This window comes from Bufo gargarizans, chromosome 2 (assembly GCF_014858855.1).
Source record: "Bufo gargarizans isolate SCDJY-AF-19 chromosome 2, ASM1485885v1, whole genome shotgun sequence".
Lineage (NCBI taxonomy): Eukaryota > Metazoa > Chordata > Amphibia > Anura > Bufonidae > Bufo > Bufo gargarizans.
This window is the reverse complement of record NC_058081.1, coordinates 199,374,260-199,398,234: the sequence shown is the minus strand read 5'-3', so window position 1 is coordinate 199,398,234 and position 23,975 is coordinate 199,374,260. Positions and strand designations below refer to the sequence as shown.

Genomic DNA, 23,975 nt, shown 5'->3' with positions numbered 1-23,975 from the left:
GACGCATTTTTTTTTCTAATCTGTTTTCAATTACTGATGGCAAATTTTTAAATTCTAATTTCTGAACATGATTATGGGGGCAGCCATCTTACCTGAGCTGTTCTTAACAGCATTAAGAAAAATCGCTTTACAGCAGTCACATGGGTCAAAGACACAATGGTCAGGAGGGGACCTCATTGACTTCTATGGGAGGGTGTTCTAGTCTTGCTGTGGCCAGTGGGAAAACTGTATGATTCTGTTTGTTTTTTATATACTGAAATAGAAAATAAAAAATAAAAAAACACCAAAAATTCTTTCAAAATATGTTTCACATAAGAACAGGATTTAAACAATAGGTCATTTTCTGATGACACATTCCCTTTATTAACAAAGAGAGCACATAGACGCATGTAGAAAAAGAAATACTGTCAAATGTAAAACTTTACACTGCTAGGTGAGGTTTGTCCGTTCCTAACTCTTGCACTCGTTATACACGCTGTATCTGTAACAGTACATTATCCGCCAAATGTTAATTGTGTTATTCTCGATGGACAAGGACAAACAGTCCCAGCAGGAACAAGACCGCATACTGAAAGAAAGGAGGAAATCACTACATTAAAATCAGCATAAAATGACGTCTATAAAGAGGGAACTTCAAGATTAGGCATAGTAAACCAAAATTATCCTAAAATGGTTTGTGTAAAAAATAGTAATATACCAAATGGCATCCTGCCACATTAGCAGTGGTCAATAATCAGGAAGGAGTTGGGAGAAGCACAACAGTCATGAGCCTGCTGTATTCTATCATCTTTGTTATTATATAGACAGCATCGTATTCTTGTGCCATTTGGTAAAATAGCTAATTGGACATGCCAAGAAAATATATGGCGCTTAACCCCTTCCCGACATCGGCAATACATGCACGGCAGATATCATATCTTTAAAGAAGACTCCTGAACAGGTGCTGTAGATGCTGCCTGCCTGCTGTTTTACGCTGCAGATACCCAATGACTGAAGGGTTAAATATAATTAGCTGTATAATCTGTATGAAGGACAGGAGGTTGGGTGACATCATATTGAAGGGTGACTATGTATACATTTACCTCCTGTCTGTATAAAGGAAAAGTTTCTAGTCAGCATTATTATAACAAGAGCTGCCTGTCTGTATAAGGAACTGCTACTATTGTAATGAGAGCTGCAGCTATTCTTGTATGTATGCTTGAAAGTATATAAGGCCCTTACGACAAGCAATAAATAGAACTGTTACTGACATCATACCACATTTGTCACTGACACGTTCTCCGGGCCTGTCTTCGGGGACAAAGGAAGGAATCAAGGTGCATAGAGAAGGATAATATTCTTTCAATGACCTCCAAAGAACTCCGACCATTGACTTTTAAACCCTCAGATGCTGTGGTCAATTGTAACACGGCATCTGAGTGGTTATTTCCCAAGAATGCTGTGCCCCCGGGGAACGAGCAACCACCCCCCCAACAACAAGATCACAGGAGCTGTTAATTTGCTAATGCAGTCTTGTGTCTTCTGAACGTCCCTAGGTTTGTCATAGCAAAGTTCTCATCAACAGTTTTTTTAGTTTTTTGCAGTAAACATACTCATCAGGAGAATGAGGGTACTTTCATACTAGCGTTAAAGTTTCCCAGTACTGAGTTCCATCCTAGGGGTTCAATACTGGGAAAAAAACGCTTCAGTTTTATCCTAATGCATTCTGAATGGAGAGCAATCCGTTTAGTATGCATCAGGATGTCTTCAGTTCAGTCACTCTTACGGTATTTGGCCGGAGAAAATACCGCAGCAAAATTTTGGAAATGTATTAATGCCGGATCCGGTACCAAGTGTTCCGGAAAAACAGATCCGGTTTTCCGGTCTGCACATGCGCAGACCTTTAAAAATGTGAGGAAGCTGTCAGGAAAACTGTCAGGAAGACAGTAGTAATAATAATAATGATATTTATCTATATATCACCAAACATATTCCGCAGCATTTTACAATGACAGATCTGCTTTAATAATTCAATTATTTAAGAAAAACACTGACACAATAAAACTGTCCAATAGCACTATAAGGCTAGTTTCAAATTAATGACAGCATCCTGGCAGGCTGTTCCGACAGAGACCGAAGTTCTCGAGATCTGGCAATGCTGTATGTTACCGTCCACTACCCAGCAAATATGCCGGGATTTGGCCAGAAAAAAAAAAAAGTTGCGTGCAGAAAAGTCTACCGGAAGGCTGTGCCGCAAATGTGAAAGAAACCTAATAAATCAAAGCTGTGCAGTTATTGGTTGCTACTGACAACAAAGATAGCTTCATAAATCTGCCCAGTACCTTTATGTAGTATATTAAGGGTACTTTCACACTTGCGTTGTTTGATTCCGGCAGGCAGTTCCATTGCCTGAACGGCCTTGCCTGTATGCAAACACAGGTAATTTTTTCTGACTGATCAGGCATTTTTCAGACTGATCAGGATCATGATCAGTCTGAAAAATGCATTGCAATACCGGATCCGTATTTCCGGTGTCATCAGGCAAAATGGATCCGGTATTTTTTCCTCCCACATTTTTAAAGGTCTGCGCATGCGCAGACCGGAATACCAGATCCGTCAATTTGAATGCACTAATACATTCAGGCAAGTGTTCCGTTTTTTGGGCCGGAGATAAAACCGCACCATGCTGCCGTATTATCTCCGTCCTGAAAAGTCAAAAAGACTGAACTGAAGACATCCTGAACGGATTGCTCTCCATTCAGAATACATTAGGATAAAACTGATAAGTCCTTTTCCGGTATTGAGCCCATAGGACGGAGTTCTATGCCGGAAAAGAAAAACGCTAGAGTGAAAGTGCCCCAACTCAAATAACTCACCTTAAACTTAGGATAATCGTTCATGAGGATTGTGACAATTCCAATATAAGGTACAAACCTGAAAAATAAAGAACATCATTACACAACAGCTGGTCACTTCAGATCTGTACATTATGGCACGGTGTACTGCAGTGGCCTATATAAAGCAGTGAGAACTGTAGAAACTAGTCACAGTGTAACATGGTCCTGGTAGGACTGTCATATGTCACTGTGAATTACTATGTGTACATTATGCTCACAAGCATGGTGAAACCCAAACATGCAATTGTAAATCTATGGTCATTAGAAGGAATCATTCCACGTTTCCTAGTAGGGGATTGTCTTTGCTGAATAAGGCCTCATTCACACAACTGTTTTGGCCCGCATCAGAACCGTAGGTTTTGCAGCTTGGATGCAGACCTATTCACTTCAATAGGGCCGCAAAAGATGCGGACAGCACTCTGTGTGCTGTCTGCATCCGTTGCTCCTTTCCGTGGTCCGCAAAAAAAAAATATAACCTGTCCTATTCTTGTCCATTTGGCGGACAAGAATAGGCAGTTATATCAATGGCTGTCCATGCCGTTCAGCAAATTGCAGAACGCACACGGACGCCATCTGTGTTTTGCGGAACCACAATTTGCGGACCGCAAAACACACAACGGTCGTGTGCATGAGGCCTTATTCTTTTAAAGAGGACCTGTCAGCACAGTGCAATCAGCAGGCAGCATGTAGAAGCTGAGCAGATTGATATATCCTTTTGTGGGTAAAGATTCACTCAAAAAATAAAAATTATATATATAATTTTCTGAACTTAAAACCACCTCTGTATACACACTTACACATGGAATGCTATCAATCACTGATAACACCTCCCCTGTGCACAGATATCAGTGAATGACAGCTATCTATGTATACACACACAGGTTTTTTCCCCCGTTTACATTCCGTTTTCTACACTCCGTATACGGAACCATTCATTTCAATGGGTCTGCAAAAAAAAAACAAACAAAAAAAAATTTTTTTTTAAAAACACACGGAACGTCCTATTATTGCCCTCAAATCACGTTCCGTGGCTCCATTCAAGTCAATAGGGCTGTAAAATAAAATGGAATGGATACAGAATGCATCCGTATGTCTTCTGTATCCATTCTGTTTTTGCAGAACCATCTATTGAAAATTGTATGCCCAACCCAATTTTTCTATGTAATTACTGTATATGCCATGCTTCCGTTTCCGATCCAATATTTGTTACAGTTTTACATAATAATAATAATAATTATAATAATAATAATTTGGGGGGGCGGAATTTAGGTTTTAATTTGCTGTACTCCATTGAGTTATGCTGCAGTCTGTGTGCTTGATGTAACACTCACTGCCATAAGGCTCATCTCAGATTGGTGCTTACACCCCAGTTATGGGGGTCTAGTAGACATCAGGCACAGCAAAGTATCTTGTCTAATACAGCTGGGACGGTGGTGTGTGGTAGAGCGGTGTCAGTGCACTCCCGCCTACCTATACACGTTACTGACCTATCATTCAAAGCATCTCTCATGGGGCACAGTGTTTTTAACTCCTTAGTTAGCTCACTAAATATATTTTCACGAGTTTTAAAGATTAATAAGTAGAAGTTATGTTTTATTAGTCTGGGACAAGAGTGGTTAGTAGCCGGTTAGGCATTAGTGGTTGTGTAATAAATAAACATTTCCCAGATAGGGTCCTTTATAATAAGTAGCGTTACATAACAAAGCACTTTTGAAAAAATAAAAAAAAATAAAAAATAAATATATATATATATATATATATATATATATATATATATATATATATATATATTATATATATCTCTCATGTTTGTGCTTTCATTTTCTGAAAGCCATAATTTTATTTTTCTGCCAATCATCTTGTGCACAGGCTCGTTTTTGCGGGAAGAGTTGATATTTTTATTGGTACCATTATTGGGTACATATGATTTTTTGATCATTTAATATTACACTTTATGGGTCAAGATGACCAAAAAACTCGTTTTGGCACAATTTTTTTTACGGCATTCACCTTAGGGGGTAGATGTGATATTTTTATAGAGCAGGTCGTTATGGATGCAACAATACGTAATGGGTCTACTTTTATTTTATTAAAGTTTTACACAAAAATGTAATTATTTTTTTTGCGGGATGAAATGATTTGCTGGATACTATTTTGGGGTAAATACGACTTTTTGATTGCTTGGTATTACATTTTTTGTGATGTAAGGGGACAATTTTTATGAATTTTTCTTTACAGCGTTCACCTGACAGGGTGGATTATGTGATATTTCTATAGAGCCAGTCATTATGGACACAGTGATACCTAATATGTCTCTTATTTTTTTTGCAACTTATGTGTTTATCAGGGTGGATAAAAATCAACGATTTAGGAAAACTAGAAGAATGGTCAAAAATCTGGCAACTAAAATTTAATGTTGATAAGTGCAAGATAATGCACCTGGGGCGTAAAAACCCAAGAGCAGAATATAAAATCAGTGATACAGTCCGAACCTCAGTATCTGAGGAAAGAGATTTAAGGATCATTATTTCAGAAGACTTAAAGGTAGGCAAACAATGTCATAGAGCAGCAGGAAATGTTAGCAGAATGCTTGGATGTATAGGGAGAGGTATAAGCAGTAGAAAGAGGGAGGTGCTCATGCCGCTCTACAGAGCACCAGTGAGACCTCATTTGGAGTATTGTGCTCAGTACTGGAGACCATATCTCCAGAAGGATATTGATACTTTGGAGAGAGTTCAGAGAAGAGCTACTAAACTAGTACATGGATTGTAGGATAAAACTTACCAGGAAAGATTACAGGACCTTAACATGTATAGCTTGGAAGAAAGAAGAGACAGAGGGGATATGATAGAAACTTTAAATGCATAAAGGGAATCAACAAGGTAAAAGAGGAGAGAATATTTAAAAGAAGAAAAACTGCTACAAGAGGACATAGTTTTAAATTAGAGGGGCAAAGGTTTAAAAGTACCGTATTTTTCGCCGTATAAGACGCACCGGCGTATAAGACGCACCTAGGTTTTTGGGGAGGAAAATAAGAAAAAAAATATTTTGAACTAATTGTGGTCTGTGGGTGATGCACTGTTATGGGGATCTGTGGATGACGCACTGTTATGGGGGATCTGTGGATGACACTTATAGGGGATCCTCTCTGGATGGCGCTGTTATGAGGATCTGTGTATGACAGTTATGGGGGGGATCTGTGGATGACACATATATAGCATCTTATGCTATGTGTCATCCACAGATCCCCTCCATAAGTGTGGGGGTCGCATTTGCTTTTATAATGGGGGTGGGGGTCGCATCTGCATTTATAATGACAGCGGGGCCCGTGCAGTGACTGTATTCTACTACACGGGCCCCGCTTACTGTACAATCATATCCCTAATACCGTAGTTAATTGTTGTGTGCACTGCATGTAAAAGCATAATGAGCGATGATGAGCGCTATTACTTACAATTAGAAGCGCTTGCCGTTCGGAGCAGGGAGGAGGAGGAGGCAGGAGGCAGGCCGGGAGGACGGGCGCTGGCAGTGTGAGTCATCCGTCATGCGCCCACGCCGCCTGCTTCATTCATGAAGCAGGCGGCGCAGGCGCGTGACGTATGACTCACACTGCCAGCGCCCGTCCTCCCGGCCTGCCTCCTGCCTCCTCCCTCCTCCCTGCTCCGAACGGCAAGCGCTTCTAATTGTAAGTAATAGCGCTCATCATCGCTCATTATGCTTTTACATGCAGTGCACACAACAATTAACTACGGTATTAGGGATATGATTGTACAGTAAGCGGGGCCCGTGTAGTAGAATACAGTCACTGCACGGGCCCCGCTGTCATTATAAATGCAGACGCCGGCCCCCAGCCCCTCCTCCCTCACAGCTGATATACCCGCCGCACGGCATCGCGGCGGGTGTATCATTGAAAACTAAGCAAAATCGGCTACATTCGCCGTATAAGACGCACTGCTATTTCCCCCCCACTTTTGGGGGGGAAAAAGTGCGTCTTATACGGCGAAAAATACGGTAATATCAGGAAGTATTACTTTACTGAGAGAGTAGTGGGTGCATGGATAAGCCTTCCTGCAGAAGTGGTAGCTGCAAATACAGTGAAGGAGTTTAAGCATGCATGGGATAGGCATAAGGCCATCCTTCATATAAGATAGGGCCAGGGGCTATCCAAAGTATTCAGTATATTGGGCAGACTATATGGGCCAAATGGTTCTTATCTGCCAACACATTCTATGTTTCTATATGTGTAATTTTTTGGGTAAATAAATTCCATTAATCCATTCACAATGTCATGCTCTTCCAGGGTTTTTTTGTAAGATTGGGCAGTTTCTCTGCCTACAAGATATCACAGATGCTTGGTTTACTTTTGCAGTTCTCAAAACTGAATTTGACTCAGCAGAGATCACATGCCTCTTCACAGAGTTGAGAAAAATACCTTAATCCCAACTTCTACAAACCTATGAATACAGAATCAACCTAATCAAACTACTATGAAAAGTTGTTATTCTAAAAATCATTATCTACTTGCATATTATAAGTTATACCAGCAAGAATTAGTCTATATGTAGAAAAGTATGATTTAAATCAAGCCTTACCGACTAGTGATTTAAATTGTGATTTAAATCAAATCCACCCTGGTGTTTATTATGGGAAAGGCTTTTTTCGAGGCCATGACGTACTGGCAACTTAAGGGTTGCCAATGGGTTAGGCTGTTTTCACACTTGCAGTAGCCTTTTCCGGCGGGGCAACAGCCTGCTGGATCCTTCCTACCGCAAGTCCACCGTGCGCCGGAAGTCTGCTTCGGCCCCCATTAACTATAATGGGGCATGCCGGAGGTCTGGCCGCAGCATGGCAAACGCGCCGAGAGGTGGCTGAATAAAAACCACTGAATGCTGTAGTTTTATTCTGGCCACCTCTTGGCATATTTGCCGTGCTGCGGCCAGCATTATAGTGAATGGGGCCAGAGCAGACTTCTGCCGGCACAGTGGACTTGCGGTAGCACGGATCTGGCAGACTTTCCCCCCATTACACTGTTCGGGATAAATATTTTATTAGTATGGGTGTTTTGGGACACTGTGAGCTTTATTTTCATGAGGAAAGGGTAGCGATTTGATTTTTTTAAATGTATTTGTCAACTTTTTTTTTTTACATTATTTTTAAACTTTTAAAAAGTCCATCTAGGGTACTTAAACATGCGATCATAAGTTCGCTTTTTCTATGGACAGCATTTGTTTAAGAATGCAGCCTATGGGAGATTCAATATAATCTGCACCTGCTAGGGGTTGTGCGGGCTGAATCCCCCATATTTTTTCTTCGTAGTATATATTGGAGGCGTGGCGATCTCCAAGCAGTCATGCACACCTGACCAGTTACTATGCCCTGGAGGCTGGTTTTAAAGTCAGTATAAAACTGAATCTGCTTACATAGCACCTACCAGTAGCCATTAGGCTCCAGGAGAAGTATATAGTGGGCTCAGCATGCATGTTGGTACTTGCATCCCTGGATCCCATGAAAGCTGTAATGGCAGCGGACGGGGTTAAAAGCAGAGTGTGCCTGGCGTGCATGCTCTACCTGCGCTCTCTGGACTTTGTGTGGCTGTCATGGCCCATAAAAGGTAGAAACTAGTGTTAGGGACCACTCATTAAGGCGGCCTTGACGTGGTGAGTGGCTTATTACGCTTTGGCCAAAATGTACACCAATGCCTTATTCAACATCCAGCATAAAGGCAGGGCAGAGTGCTGGTTGCAGTGTGCGATTGCATTTTGTGTTTTTGCGTTTGTATCTGTATTTCGCCATAGCAATCTGCACCTGCTAGGGGTTGTGCGGGCTGAATCCCCCATATTTTTTCTTTATAATCCTATGGTGCCCTGCCATCTGCAGGCCTCCATAGGAATATACCTGTGATGGGCATCGCAGCCTCCACCAATGAACGGTTTCCCCAATCTCTGTGTGGCAGTGCTCCAGATGGCGACCGAAATGGTCGCCAATCCGACTTAAAATTGCAAAATGGTGACAAGACTTTGTAGTCTTGTCGCTATTTGCACCTAGACCATCCGCTGCTCTGCCTCTAAGAAAAAAATACTTTCATCTAGCAGACATGCACGCCGGCTTTTTCTTCTGTGGTTCCTTTTACTTTAAAGTAAAAGGAACCACGGAAGAAAAACCCGGCACGCTCCAGCATCAGGAGATAGCCCCGCCTACACGCTTCACCATTTGTCTAACCCGCGAAGCACAATCTGCCAGTCTGGTAGGTGAGGAGTGCTCCTCCCACTGATTCGGCAGAGCCGCCTGTGTACACTGCAGACATGGGGAGCTCCTGGGTCCTGTGTCCGCTCTGTGCCGTGTTCGTCCTGAAGGCCGCGGGATCAGGTACTTCAGAGGCTGCTCGGGGGAGGAGGCGACTTCAATGGGGTTGTTAATGATAACCACACTTTTTTTGATGTATGTAATTCTGCTCTCCTAGAGATGATTATTATTTTTTTATATTTGACTATATCTTATTTTATTTATATATATATATATATATATATATATATATATATATATATATATATATATATATCCATAGAAAAGGTTAGGCAGCACTCCTACACATGCAGAGATGATTATATGGTGCCCGCGGTAGTCCCTCGATCCAGGATATATATATGTGTGTCCCCCATGACGTGATTAAGACACTGACGCTATAGGAGTGCCTCTAGGATACTCCTTTGGGTTGGATAACTCCAGACACACTCGGCGGCATCTCCGTTCAGGGCTATGTTATCGCCGGGAATAGCCAGCACTGTATTTTCCAGGCTCCCATAGCAGTGATTGAAAGGGAAGGGGGGGCAGCTGCTTTTCCTTCGGCAGCCCCTGTTTTGGAGATTCCAGAACCCGCCGCTGTCAGATGTTTATGGCGTCTTCTAGTTTTATGTTCCAGGTTGGAGTACCCCTTTACAATCCTGGGTGCCTGCATCATAACTGCGATGTGTTACAGCAAAGAAGGGGTTCTCTCACACTGGGGCCCCCACCAGTCCATAGACCCAAAGGGCCACAGTGCTAGGTAAAGTGTCCCACGGGTGTTTTCTCTGATCGGTGCCTCTGACTACCCCAACTGTGCAGGATACAGACAGTGGGGCGGAGGTGACGTTCTGTCAAGAGTGTTCGCTGTGTTTGGGGACCTGGTGACAGTCCCTACAGCCACCCCCGCGATAGTCCAGTGACAGCCATAGCCACCCTCTGGCGTATCTGATAATCCGGTGACAGCCATAGCCGCCCTCTGCCCTGTCTGATAGTCCGGTCACAGTCGCTGTATCGGGTGACGCCCCTCTTCAGAACTAATGTCCTCATACACATTCGATTCCAGTGGCTTCACCCATGGACTCCTGTCTGCTTCCGTTGCATTATGTTAAATGGTCATGTGATGCAAGGGAAGCATCTAAGGGGTTAGATGTCTGTAATAAGCGTCATTAGTTTAAAACTTGGGGACTATGCTGCCAGCTTAGCTCACGAACAGGTGCTATTTTTAAACACTGAACTTCTGCCGCAGTCTTCTGTGAGTCATTAGGCCTCTTCCTGGGCCAATGATGTCACCATACATTGGTCACATGGCCTAGGCGCAGCACAGTCCCAATGCCAAGCACAGTCATTATCCAATGGACAACGCTGTGCTTGATAAGCTGTGAGGAGGCTGCAGTGTGCATCAAAGTTTAGGTGAGTGTTCCGGCTTCCTCAAACAGCTGAGGATAGGCGATCAATATCAAAACCTCTATAATAATAATACACAATATTTTATATATCCTAGATTTTAAGTTAAAGTGGCATAATAAGGGTTAAATTCAAACCAACTTGCAAACGTCCTACGAGATGCGTTTTGAAGAATAAGGCAGTAATGAAGACCATCTACCAAGGCTGCGGAAGCATTACAGAAGAATACTAAAATCTGACAATACATCCTGAGCTGCTGGCAGGACCCAGGGGATCAGCGAGTGCTTTGTATTCTCATGCTTGTCTCCGCAGATGATGCAAATCGGAAACGTTCTCGCGTTGATGTGAGAATTATTCATGGCGTGTTAATGATGTGAGTCAGTGACAGTGACCTATGGATGTATCACTGCAGAAGTGCTAACAATTCTCCATCTCCTAAATATATAGTATGAGTCTCCTGCACACTGACGAAATTCCACATAACAGATTGTTAGGTTAACAACAGGGGGTTAAGAGGTAGCAAATCAACTGGAGTGACAGAACACTTCCCACATAACCGGCTCAAAATTCAGAATCACTCCAAACTGACAGATCATTTTTTGCAACTCTAAAATGTTAAGAAAGTGTCACTATACAGTGCACCAGTACCTCTTCTATGTCCATCAGCTGCCCTGACGCCCTGCGAGGGATCTCATGCTCAACCGCACCGCATACAGCATTTGAGTATCAGCTATCAATATATATATATATATATATATATATATATATATATATATATATGATACGGTATATACAGCTATATATTGAAATCTACTATATACAGCATCTAAGTATCAGTATATATATATATATATATGGGCAGCACTGCAGACAAGGCAAGAAGATTGGAGTGCCAGCGGCTATAGAAGCGACCCACCAACCAATTTTATGGATGTATTCACTATACAGTAGTAACACTAGTGATTGTTTGCTATACGTTTGAATTGTTATGCAATACTACTGCACTTTATATGTTAATCATTTTAATTATTTCATTACCACGTGGGTGGCATTTATACATGAACTATGCAGCATTATTGTCACTGCTTGAAAAAGGTTCCATTGAGAGGACCGAAACGTTGCATATGGTGTAATAAAATACGCACGCTTTTTTGGGAAGTTCCGTGGAATTTTCATATTCATATATACATATATTATATTATATATATATATATATATATATATATATATATATATATATATATATATATATATATATACACATACACACACACATATACATACCGTATATTTCTATATATTCCAAATAAATGTAACGCAGCACTCCTTAGATAAAAAGTGAAAAAATAAAAAATGTATTTAACACATGTTGATACAGGCAACGTTTCAGCCTGTCATTGGCTTGATAATGGCTCTGTGTGAGAGCTGAAACGTTGCCTGTATCAACATGTGTTGAATACATTTTTTATTTTTTCACTTTTTATCTAAGGAGTGCTGCGTTACATTTATTTGGATTGTGTTTGGACCCCAGGACCCAGGGGAAAACGCTGGCACCTGAATCATTTGCATCACTTCAAGTGAGGAGTGCTGCCCTGCCATCTTTTGGAGATGTATATAGATTATAGGAGCACCTCTGAACATAACAGGAGCTCCTGGACAAGAAGTTCAGACCAGAATCATGCAGTGAGTCGAGTCATTTACAAATTCTGCATGTGCCATAAAAAGGCTTTTTTACTTTATTTTTTATAACTCCATTTTTTTAAATAATTTTTGGGTCAAATCAAATCCAAATTGAAGCCCCCATGATGGCAGCTTCTAAATGTGGACATCTTGCAAGCACATCTAGAGATCACTTCATCCAGAGAAGCAGTGTGGTGAAGACATATCATTAAGTGACCCCACAGTCAATGTTTACTCGGGAGTCAGATGAGGTTTTATAATTGGGGAGCAGATCCTCCACTATTCACAGCAGAACTAGTTATTAGACTGATGGTTTCAAGCAGAGCAATCAAATTCTGAACAAACCCTTTTAGCAAGTAAAGTGCAGAATCTTTGGATAGTTAGCAATAGAAAGCAATGACAGATGACTGGAGAGCAAGCAGTGAGCGCACAGTGCTGAACCTACATGAGACGTGACGGGCATCCAGGACTCTCTACAGTAGACGGTCAGGACTGGGATGACATTTTATTCAGCATTCAATCATTTGTTACCAAGTATGTATTCTTAGGGTACTTTCACACTTGCGTTAAACTTTTCCGGTATTGATTTCCATCCTAGGGAATCAGTTTTATCCTAATTCATTCTGAATGGAGAGCAATCCGTTCAGTGTGCATCAGGATGTCTTCAGTTCAGTCACTGTACGATTTTTGGACGGAGAAAATACTGCAGCATGCTGCAGTATTTTCTCCGTCCAAAATTCCAGAACACTTGCCGGAATGCCTGATCTGGCATTTTTTGCCATTGAAATGCATTAATGCTGGATCCGGCCCAAAACGTATCCGGTTTTGCAGTCTGCGCATGTGCAGACCTTAAAAAAAAGGTAAATACCGGATCCGTTTTTTCCAGATGACAACCTGAGAGATGGATGCAGTATTGCAATGCACTTGTGAGACAGATCTGCATCTGTCTACGAATGCTGTCCGTTTGCATACAGATTGCCGGCGACGAAACCGCCTGCCGGAATCCAACAACGCAAGTGTGAAAGTACCCTAAGGCTACTTTCACATCTGAATTTTTGCCTGATCTGGCACGGATCAGCAAAAACGCTTCCATTACGGATAATACAACCGACCGCATCCGTTATGAATAGATCTGGTTGTATTATCTCTAAAATGAACAAGACTGTTCCGGCACTAAAACCATTGTAAGTCAATGGGAGCCGGATCGGTTTTCTTTGGTGTCAAAGAAAATTGATCCGGCACCAGAAGTTACACTATATTTTTTTTAGAAGAGTAAAAATACTCCCCTTAATTTTGAGGAGTATTTTTAGCCGAGGAGGAGTACGAATTTGGCGGTAATTCATATATACAATGCATAGGCCCACATAACGTTATGAGGCTGATATTGCTGCAGGGAAACCATTGCTAGTCTCCCATGCAGAAATAAATGTAGACAATTTTACATTTATCCAACATCATACACTAAACATAAGACCACTGCTGCCATACACGGCGCCCACCTGACGCCGCTAAGTGCTAGCGGCGATCTAGCCGTGCATGTCCGCAGCGCTATAAGCTAAAACTAGGTGACAGAATCCCTTTAAATCACTAAAACAGGAGGGTAGCAAGGAAGCACTAAAAAACTATAAGGAAAAAAAATTGAATATGTCAAAAACAAATAAAAGCGTCCAAACTACAGACCGAGAGATTAATTGCCAAAGAGTAAAACTAACCCTAAAATGTTCTTCAATTATATAAATGGTAAAAAGTATAAATATGAAGGTGTCGGACCTCTACAGAGTAATGAGGGGGGAGTCACAGAGAGCGACGAGGAGAAAGTAAAGCTATTAAATATTTTTTTCTCCAATGTATTCACTGAGGAAAATAAACTGTCAGATGAAACTAGGGCTGCACGATAAATCGAAAAAATAATCGAATCGCGATAATCGGCAAATGCGATATGGCGATTTGGCCGACCCGAAAATGCTGCGATTATATATAAAAAGGGGCCCTGGGCACATAACTGTCTTTTCCGTGTAAAGTGTTTTACTAGTGTGTGTGTGTGGGTGAAACAATCTCTCTCCTAACAGGTCCGGCCTCTGTACTCACTATGAATGCAATGCTCTGCAGCGAGCGGTAGCGAGGTGGCCGGCCAGCGCCTGACGTCACTTAGTAACGCTCCTGCTTCCTGAAGTGGGAGGAGCGTTACTAAGTGACGTCAGTCAGGCGCCGTCCGGCCACCTCGCTGCAGTGCATTGCATTCAGAGTGAGTACAGAGGCTGGACCTGTTAGGAGAGAGATTGTTTCACCCACACACACACTAGTAAAAACACTTTACACGCAAAAGGCAGTTATGTGCCCAGTTTAGGACACATGAGGAGGACCAGCATAAGAGGCTATGCGTCCTCCACAGGTCCCCCATAACTGCGTCCTCCACAGGTCCCCCATAACTGCGTCCTCCCCAGGTCCCCCATAACTGCGTCCTCCCCAGGTCCCCCATAACTGCGTCCTCCCCAGGTCCCCCATAACTGCGTCCTCCCCAGGTCCCCCATAACAGCGTCCTCCCCAGGTCCCCCATAACAGCGTCCTCCCCAGGTCCCCCATAACAGCGTCCTCCCCAGGTCCCCCATAACAGCGTCCTCCCCAGGTCCCCCATAACAGCGTCCTCCCCAGGTCCCCCATAACAGCGTCCTCCCCAGGTCCCCCATAACAGCGTCCTCCCCAGGTCCCCCATAACAGCGTCCTCCCCAGGTCCCCCATAACAGCGTCCTCCCCAGGTCCCCCATAACAGCGTCCTCCCCAGGTCCCCCATAACAGCGTCCTCCCCAGGTCCCCCATAACAGCGTCCTCCCCAGGTCCCCCATATAAGAACGCCCTCCACAGATCCCCCCATATAAGAGCGCCCTCCACAGATCCCCCCATATAAGAGCGCCCTCCACAGATCCCCCCATATAACAGCGTCCCTCCACAGATCCCCCCATATAACAGCGTCCCTCCACAGATCCCCCATATAACAGCGTCCTCCACAGATCCCCCATATAACAGCGTCCTCCACAGATCCCCCACAACACAGCGTCATCCACAGATCCCCCACAACACAGCGTCATCCACAGATCCCCCACAACACAGCGTCATCCACAGATCCCCCACAACACAGCGTCATCCACAGATCCCCCACAACACAGCGTCATCCACAGATCCCCCACAACACAGCGTCATCCACAGATCCCCCACAACACAGCGTCATCCACAGATCCCCCACAACACAGCGTCATCCACAGATCCCCCACAACACAGCGTCATCCACAGATCCCCCACAACACAGCGTCATCCACAGATCCCCCACAACACAGCGTCATCCACAGATCCCCCACAACACAGCGTCATCCACAGATCCCCCACAACACAGCGTCATCCACAGATCCCCCACAACACAGCGTCATCCACAGATCCCCCACAACACAGCGTCATCCACAGATCCCCCACAACACAGCGTCATCCACAGATCCCCCACAACACAGCGTCATCCACAGATCCCCCACAACACAGCGTCATCCACAGATCCCCCACAACACAGCGTCATCCACAGATCCCCCACAACACAGCGTCATCCACAGATCCCCCACAACACAGCGTCATCCACAGATCCCCCACAACTCAGCGTCATCCACAGATCCCCCATAACTATGTCATACCCAGCCGCGTCAGCGGCTCATATGGGAAAATCCAAGCAATTAGACCTCTAGCACAATTCCTTTAAAATATCGCATCGCATATCGTTATCGCAATTTTTAGGGCCCTAATCGCAATCGCACAAAATTCCCATATCGTGCAGCCCTAGATGAAACGCAGAATGTAAAAATAAATTCCCCATTAAAAGTGTCCTGTCTGACCGAGGAAGAAGTACAACAGCGACTTAAAAAGGATTAAAATAGACAAAATCACCAGGACTAAAATAATTAAGTGATGTCATAGCCAGACCCTTATTTCTGATATTTGCGGACTCTATACTGACAGGGAGTGTTCCACAGAATTGCCGCATAGCAAATGTGGTGCCAATATTCAAAAAGGGTCCAAAAACGGAGCCTGGAAACTATAGGCCGGTAAGTTTAACATCTGTTGTGGGTAAACTGTTTGAAGGTTTTCTGAGAGATGCTATGTTAGAGCATCTTAACGGAAATAAGCAAATAACGCCATATCAGCATGGCTTCGTGAGGGATCGGTCATGTCAAACAAATTTAATCAGCTTCTATGAGGAGGTAAGTTCTAGACTTGACAGCGGCAAATCAATGGATGTCAGGTATCTGGACTTCTCCAAAGCATTTGACACTATACCACATAAAAGGTTAGTATATAAAATGGGAATGCTCGGACTGGGAGAAAACGTCTGTATGTGGGTAAGTAACTGGCTCAGTGATAGAAAACAGAGGGTGGTTATTAATGGTACACACTCAGATTCGGTCACTGTCACTAATGGGGTACCTCAGGGGTCAGTATTAGGCCCTATTCTCTTCAATATATTGATTAATGATCTTGTAGAAGGATTGAACAGTAAAATATTTTTTGCAGATGACACTAAACTGTATAACGTAATTAACACAGAAGAGGACAGTATACTACTACAGAGGGATCTGGATAGATTGGAGGCTTGGGCAGAGAAGTGGCAGATGAGGTTTAACACTGACAAATGTAAAGTTATGCACATTGGAAGGAATAATGCAAGTCACCCGTACATACTAAATGGTAAAACACTCGGCAACACTGACATAAAAAGGATCTAGGAATTTTAAGAAACAGGAAACTAAGCTGCAAAACCAGTGTCAGACAGCTGCTGCCAAGGCCAATAAGATAATGGGTTGCATCAAAAGGGGCATAGATGCACGTGATGAGAACATAATCCTACCACTTTACAAATCGCTAGTCAGACCACACATGGAGTTCTGTGTACAGTTCTGGGCTCCTGTGAACAAGGCAGACATAGCAGAGCTGAGGGCAACTAAAGTAATAACTGGAATGGGGGGGACTACAGTACCCTGAAAGATGATCAAAATTAGGGTTATTCACTTTAGAAAAAAGATGACTGAGGTGAGATCTATTTACCATGTATAAATATATCAGGGGTCAGTACAGAGATCTATCCCATGATCTATTTATCCCCAGGACTGTGACGAGGGGACACCCTCTGCGTCTGGAGGAAAGAAGGTTTGTACACAAACATAGAAGAGGATTCTTTACGGTAAGACTGAGGAGAACTCTCTGCCTGAGGAGGTGGTGATGGTGAGTACAATAAAAGAGTTTAAGAGGGGCCTGGATGTATTTCTGGAGTGTAATAATATTACAGGCTATAGCTACTAGAGAGGGGTCGTTGATCCAGGGAGTTATTCTGATTGCCTGATCGGAGTCGGGAAGGAATTTTTCCCCCTAAATTGCCTTCTACTTCTGTTTTTTTTTTTTTTTTGCCTTCCTCTGGATCAACTTGCAGGATAAAAGGCCGAACTGGATGGACAAATGTCTTTTTTCAGCCTTAATACTATGGTGCAGAAAGTCCATGGATTTTCATATTTTAATGTACATGGTTTAAATTTGTTTGTAGCAAAACTGTAGGTAACATAAGCAGATTTTGCTATGGAACTGCAAAGGAATTGTACTTGGAAGACTCATGGCGGAAAAAATTATGGACCTTGCCCTATGTCTTTAAACCAGGATTCTTTAAGATGCATCTTTGCAATATGAGCGTTTCCTGCTTTACTAAGAGCTTTTACTTCACATCTGCCAAGCCTTGATCAATGATGACATTTTTATAGCCCAAAGTTCTGAAGAGGTCCTTTGATCAAATGTAGAGCTGACCAACACTAAAATCAGATATAGCTGCAAGGAGGTGAAGAAGCTTGTTCTGACTAAGGCTACTTTCACACTCGCGTTTGGTGCGGATCAGTCAAGGATCTGCACAAACGCATCCGTTCAGATAATACAACCGCATGCATCCGTTCAGAACGGATCCGTTAGTATTGTCTGTAATAAAGCCAAAACGGATCCATCTTGAACACCATTGAAAGTCAATAGGGGACGGATGCGTTTTTCATTGTGCCAGTGAAAACTGATCCGTCCCCATTAACTTACATTGCGTGTCAGGAAGGATCCATTTGCCTCTGCATCGTCAGGTGGAAGCGTTTTGGTGTCGCCTCCAGAGCGGAATGGAGGCAAACTGATGCATTCTGAACGGATCCTTATCTATTCAGGATGCATTGGGGCAAAACTGATCTGTTTTGGACCACTTGTGAGAGCCCTGAAACAGATCTCACAAACTGAAACCAAAACGCCAGTGTGAAAGTAGCCTAAGGCCGGTTTGAGACAGCCGTGTGCACCCTGAATTATTTTTCCATGGGATGGATGCAATTCCATGAGTGACCGTCACATGGCTGGCCCGAACTCCCAGCATTCTAATGATTTATGATGCTGTGGGGTAATTGCTTGACTGTGGGGCTACTGTACTGTAATCACAGCATCACTCGGTCAGACAAGAATTCAAAGCAATCTCTATGATGCTGCGAGTTTGGCCTGGGAAATGCGCTTGTCACAGACCATTTTCTCCCAGGACGCACACGACGGTTTGAACCGGCCTCACAATTGGAATTTAGTTACATGTGGGAAAACCACTTACCCCCTTGCTCTTCCAACAACATCCTTCTTTTCCAGCCAGTTCTGGCCCTGCTTGTAAAGTCCTCGATCATCCACGGCATTGTTGTCTCCCTTGGTTAAAAATTTTATGTCTCCGTTTTCCCTAAAAAAAAAAAGAAAAAATGATCACCAAAGAATTTACAATCTAACATGAGCGGTTTTCATGCGTACACTACTTTCAACATTTTCAGGATTCAAACATTCAGATGACTTAGAGACATTTTCCAGTTCTATCATGACTAACTTAAAAAGGAGATTTTTGTATAACTTACCAGTTAAATCTCTTTCTCGCTCTTCCTTGGGGGACACAGACCTTGGGTATAGCTCAGCTCCCTAGGAGGCGTGACACTAAGTAAAACTGTTAAGCCCCTCCTCCATCAGCTATACCCTCAGCCTGGAGATAGAGGCTACCAGTTGCGTGTCCAAGTAGTGAAAGGATAACAACCAATAACGGAAACAACCAGCCAGCAACCCAACGGGGCGCCAGACCATAACCCTGTAACCAAACACAGAAGGGTGGGTGCTGTGTCCCCCAAGGAAGAGCGAGAAAGAGATTTAACTGGTAAGTTATACAAAAATCTCCTTTTCTCGCCCATTTTCCTTGGGGGACACAGACCTTGGGACGTTCAAGAGCAGTCCAAGAAGGGAGGGACCACAAACCCAAGGCGGAACACCACCAGAGCATCAGGAAACCGCTGCCTGCAAAACCAGGCGGCCCAACGCAGCATCTGCTGATGCATGCGTATGCACCCTATAGAACTTTGTGAAAGTGTGCAGAGAGGACCAAGTGGCTGCTTTGCACAACTGTTCAGCCGAGGCCCGATGCCTCTGCGCCCAGGAAGCTCCGACTGCTCTGGTGGAATGAGCAGTGACGCCAAAAGGCGGAGGTCTGCCCTTGGCTCGATAAGCCTCAGACACCGCCAGTTTAATGAAACGGGCAATAGCCACCTTGGAGACCGCCAACCCTTTGCGCGAACCCTCCGGAACCACAAACAGGGAGTCCGTGCGCCGAAAGGACCCGGTGACCTCCAAGTAAATCCTCAACGCCCTGACCACATCCAGACGGTGCAGTTCCCGTTCTCTGGGGTGGGAAGGAGAGGGACAGAGCGACGGAAGGACGATGTCCTCATTGATGTGAAAGGCGGAGACCACCTTTGGCAGGAAAGTCGGGACAGGCCGAAGCACAACCTTATCCTGGTGGAAGATCAGGAAAGGTTCGGAGCAAGAAAGAGCCGCTAACTCCGACACCCGTCGGAGAGACGTGACGGCCACAAGAAAGATGACCTTGCAGGACAGAAGGCGAAGGGAGACCTCCCGTAAAGGCTCGAAGGGGGCTGATTGGAGCGCCGAGAGCACCACATTCAGGTCCCAGGAAGGAACTGGAGGGCGGTACGGCGGAACAGAGTGAGCCACCCCTTGTAAAAAGGTCTTAATTGGCCCTAGAGGGGCCAGGGGACGCTGGAGAAGAATAGACAGCGCCGAAATCTGACCCTTCAGAGAACTGAGGCACAGCCCCAGGTCCAGACCCGACTGGAGGAAGGACAGGATTGTGGGAAGAGAAAACCGGAGAGGTGGGATGCTCCGGGACTCACAGAACCCCAGATAGGACCTCCAAACCCGATAGTAGATCCTAGAGGATACGGGCTTACGAGCCCGGATCATGGTGCGGACTACGTCCGCGGAGAAACCCCGTCGCGTTAAGACGGCGGTCTCAATAGCCACGCCGTCAAACGTAGCGAGCCTAAATGCTCGTGGAAGATCGGTCCCTGAGAGAGAAGGTCTTCCCTGGAGGGCAGTGGCCACGGTGCGTCTGCCAACAGCAACATTAGGTCGGCGTACCAAGACCGGCGGGGCCAATCCGGGGCGATTAGAATCGCGGGGACGCCCTCTGCCGCGATCCTCCGAAGAACCCGTGGCAGGAGGGGAAAAGGAGGAAAGACGTACAGAAGGGAGAATTCGCGCCACGGAAGGACGAGCGCGTCGGCGCCGTATGCCTTCGGGTCCCGTGCCCTGGCCAGGTATAGGGGGACCTTGTGGTTGAATTTGGAGGCCATGAGGTCCACGTCGGGGCGACCCCAGCGAAGACAAAGGGCTTCGAACACCTCTGGGTGCAGGGACCATTCTCCCGGGTCAATGGTGGACCGGCTGAGGAAATCCGCCGCCCAGTTGTCCACCCCCGGGATGTAAATCGCAGATAAGGCCGGCACGTGCGTCTCCGCCCAGAGGAGAATGAGGGTCACCTCTTGCATCGCTGCGAGTGCCTCCCTGATGGTTTATGTATGCCACAGCCGTGGCATTGTCCGATTGGATCCGAACAGGGTGGCCCTCAGCAGATGGGTCCAGTGTCTGAGGGACAGAAGAATCGCCCTCAGTTCCAGAATATTGATTGGAAGTCTGGACTCCGATAGAGACCAAACGCCCTGGACGGACCGGGGAGGGAAACCCCCCCCCCCACCCCCGTAAGCTGGCATCTGTGGTAATCACCAGCCAGTTCAGTGGAAGGAAGGACTTCCCCCTTAGAGGGATATGCAACCACCAGCCGAGGGAAGCTCGAGCCAGGGGAGGCAGAAGAAAGGTCTTGTCCAGACTCCTCAGTGATTTGTCCCAGGCCGACAGAATTGCCCTCTGAAAGGTGCGGGATCGGAATTGTGCGAACGGCACCGCTTCGAAACAGGCAACCATCTTTCCCAACAACCGCATGCTGGATCTGAGGGAAGGGCGGTGATGACGGAGGAGACTGCGAACCGACCCGCGAAGGGCCAGACGCTTGTCCGACGGAAGGCGGACCTCCGCCAACTCTGTATCCAGGAGCATCCCCAGGAAGATCAGCCGTCTGGAGGGGGTAAGGGAAGATTTGGGGTGGTTGATAATCCAACCGAACCGCGTCAGGGTCTCCAGAGTGAGTTCCACACTGCGGGATGTCTGAGAGAAGGAGGGTGCCTTGACCAGGATGTCGTCCAAGTATGGGAGAAGAAAAACACTTCTTGAACGTAGAAGGGCCAAGACAGGGGCCAGGACCTTGGTGAACACTCGAGGAGCAGTCGCCAGACCAAAGGGAAGGGCGACGAATTGGAAGTGATCGTCCCCCACCGCAAAGCGCAGGAAGCGGTGATGACATGGAGCAACCGGAACGTGGAGGTATGCATCCTGAATGTCGATTGAGGCCATGAAATCCCCTCTTTCCAGGGAGGCCACTGCGGACCTGAGAGACTCCATCCGGAATCTCTGCAGTCGGAGAAAACGGTTCAGGCGTTTTAGGTCCAAGATCGGACGCACTGAGCCTTCCTTCTTGGGAACCACAAAGAGGTTCGAGTAGAACCCCCTGAACCTTTCCGTCGGAGGCACGGGGGCGACGACACCCTTGTCCATTAGAGAGTGAATGGCCGCGAAGAAGGCGGCCACTCGTACGGGATCTCGCGGAGGACGGGATCGGAAGAAACGGTCTGGCGGAATGGACGCAAATTCGATTTTGTATCCGCAAGATACAATCTCGAGCGCCCATGCGTCTGAGATGTGGGCCCGCCATACGTTCCTGAATAGGAGAAGGAGGCCCCCCACCCGGGTGGGTGGGGGCGCACCTTCAGGCAGAGGGCTGCTGGCCTGTGGGAGCCCGTGCAGGCTGGGACTTGCGCCAGGTAGGTTGCGTCCGAAAAAACGGCTTCTTGCGTCTATCCTGGGCTGGGCCAGAGGAAGAAGAACTGGCCGCGGGTCTAGACCCGGTGGGCTTGCGAAAGGACCGAAAACGGGACGAACCAGCGCGACCACGGGGGGCGCCCATTGGCCTGGACTGGGGGAGGTGAGTACTCTTCCCACCCGTGGCCTCTGATATAAGTTCGTCCAGACGGGTTCCGAACAGGCGGGAACCCGTGAATGGTAGGCCGGCCAAAGAGCGTTTGGAAGCGGCGTCCGCCGCCCAAACCTTCAGCCAGAGTTCCCTCCTGACAGAAACTGCCAGGGCAGAGGAACGGGCAATGAGGGCACCCGCATCAAGGGAGGCCTCACAGACGAATTTTCCGGCCTGAACAATTAGTTGGGCTAAGGAACGGAGGTCCTGAACAGGGACGTCCGACCCTAACTCCCGTTCCAGTTGCAAACCCCATTCAGAGACCGCTTTGCCAACCCAGGCGGAGGCAAAGACCGGTCTAAGGGCCGAACCAGAGGCAGTAAATATGGCCTTGGAGAGGGATTCCGTACGACGGTCCTCAACAGACTGGAGGGAAGATCCGTCCTGTACAGGAATAGTAGTGCTTTTGGACAGGCGAGCCACGGGAGGATCAACCTTAGGCGGGGATGTCCACGTGGTCACAGAATCCGCTGGAAAGGGATAACAAATGTCCAGCTTTTTGGGTGTAATAAAGCGGACGTCAGGCCGAGTCCAAGCCTTGGATACCACAGAAGAAAAATCAGCGTGTATGGGAAAAACCTTGGAGGCCTGTTTGGGGCGGAGAAAGGACACGCCGGCCTGTTCAGAGCTGGGGGGGTCATCGTGTAGCTGAAAGGTATCACGGATGCTAGTGACAAGATGCCCCACCGCGGACGCCAATTTGGACGGAAGCTCTGAGTCCATGTCCACGTCCGAATCCGCCAGTTCTCCCTCAGAAAGCGTATCCCTTTGAGAGGATAGACTTGACTGAGCTCGCACGCATGGCGGAGAGAGCGAAGCATCTGGAGAAGATGTGCGCTCAACCCTTGAACGTTTCTGAGTATGCCGGGCCCTGGAAGATTCGCTGGGAGGCAGGGAACCAGTGGGGGCGGCAGAAACGGTAGTCCCAGCGGGTGCGACAGGGATTGTGGCAGCCTGCGGGAGAGGCGGTCTATCCACGAGACGGCCCACTACGTGTGTAAGGCTTTCCACCGCCTGAGACAGAGACCTAGCCCAGTCAGGGGGTTCAGAGGCACCGGGGGGCGCAGCGGGAAGCGGGCCCTGCACCGGGGCCTGACATGCAAGGCAATGCGGCTCAGATTGCCCACGCGGAAAAAGTTCCTTACAGGCGGTACAGGCATGGTACCAGGGTTTGGGGGCACCTGTGGGATCTGACATGCTGAAGTGTGGTTGTACTCTAATATAGAGACCAC

General features: G+C 46.1%; 1 protein-coding gene across 1 annotated transcript in view; it reads right to left on the bottom strand.

Moving 5' to 3' along the window:
• Positions 1-336: 336 nt before the first annotated feature.
• Positions 337-23,975, bottom strand: part of SEC11A (SEC11 homolog A, signal peptidase complex subunit) — a 53,539-nt gene continuing 29,900 nt past the window's right edge. The window contains exons 4-6 of the mRNA XM_044279880.1: positions 18,883-19,002; positions 2,856-2,913; positions 337-568 (exon numbers count right to left, since the gene is read on the bottom strand). Coding sequence (XP_044135815.1) covers positions 518-568; positions 2,856-2,913; positions 18,883-19,002 — 229 coding nt within the window. The 3' untranslated portion in view covers positions 337-517. The remainder of the gene's footprint in view (positions 569-2,855; positions 2,914-18,882; positions 19,003-23,975) is intronic.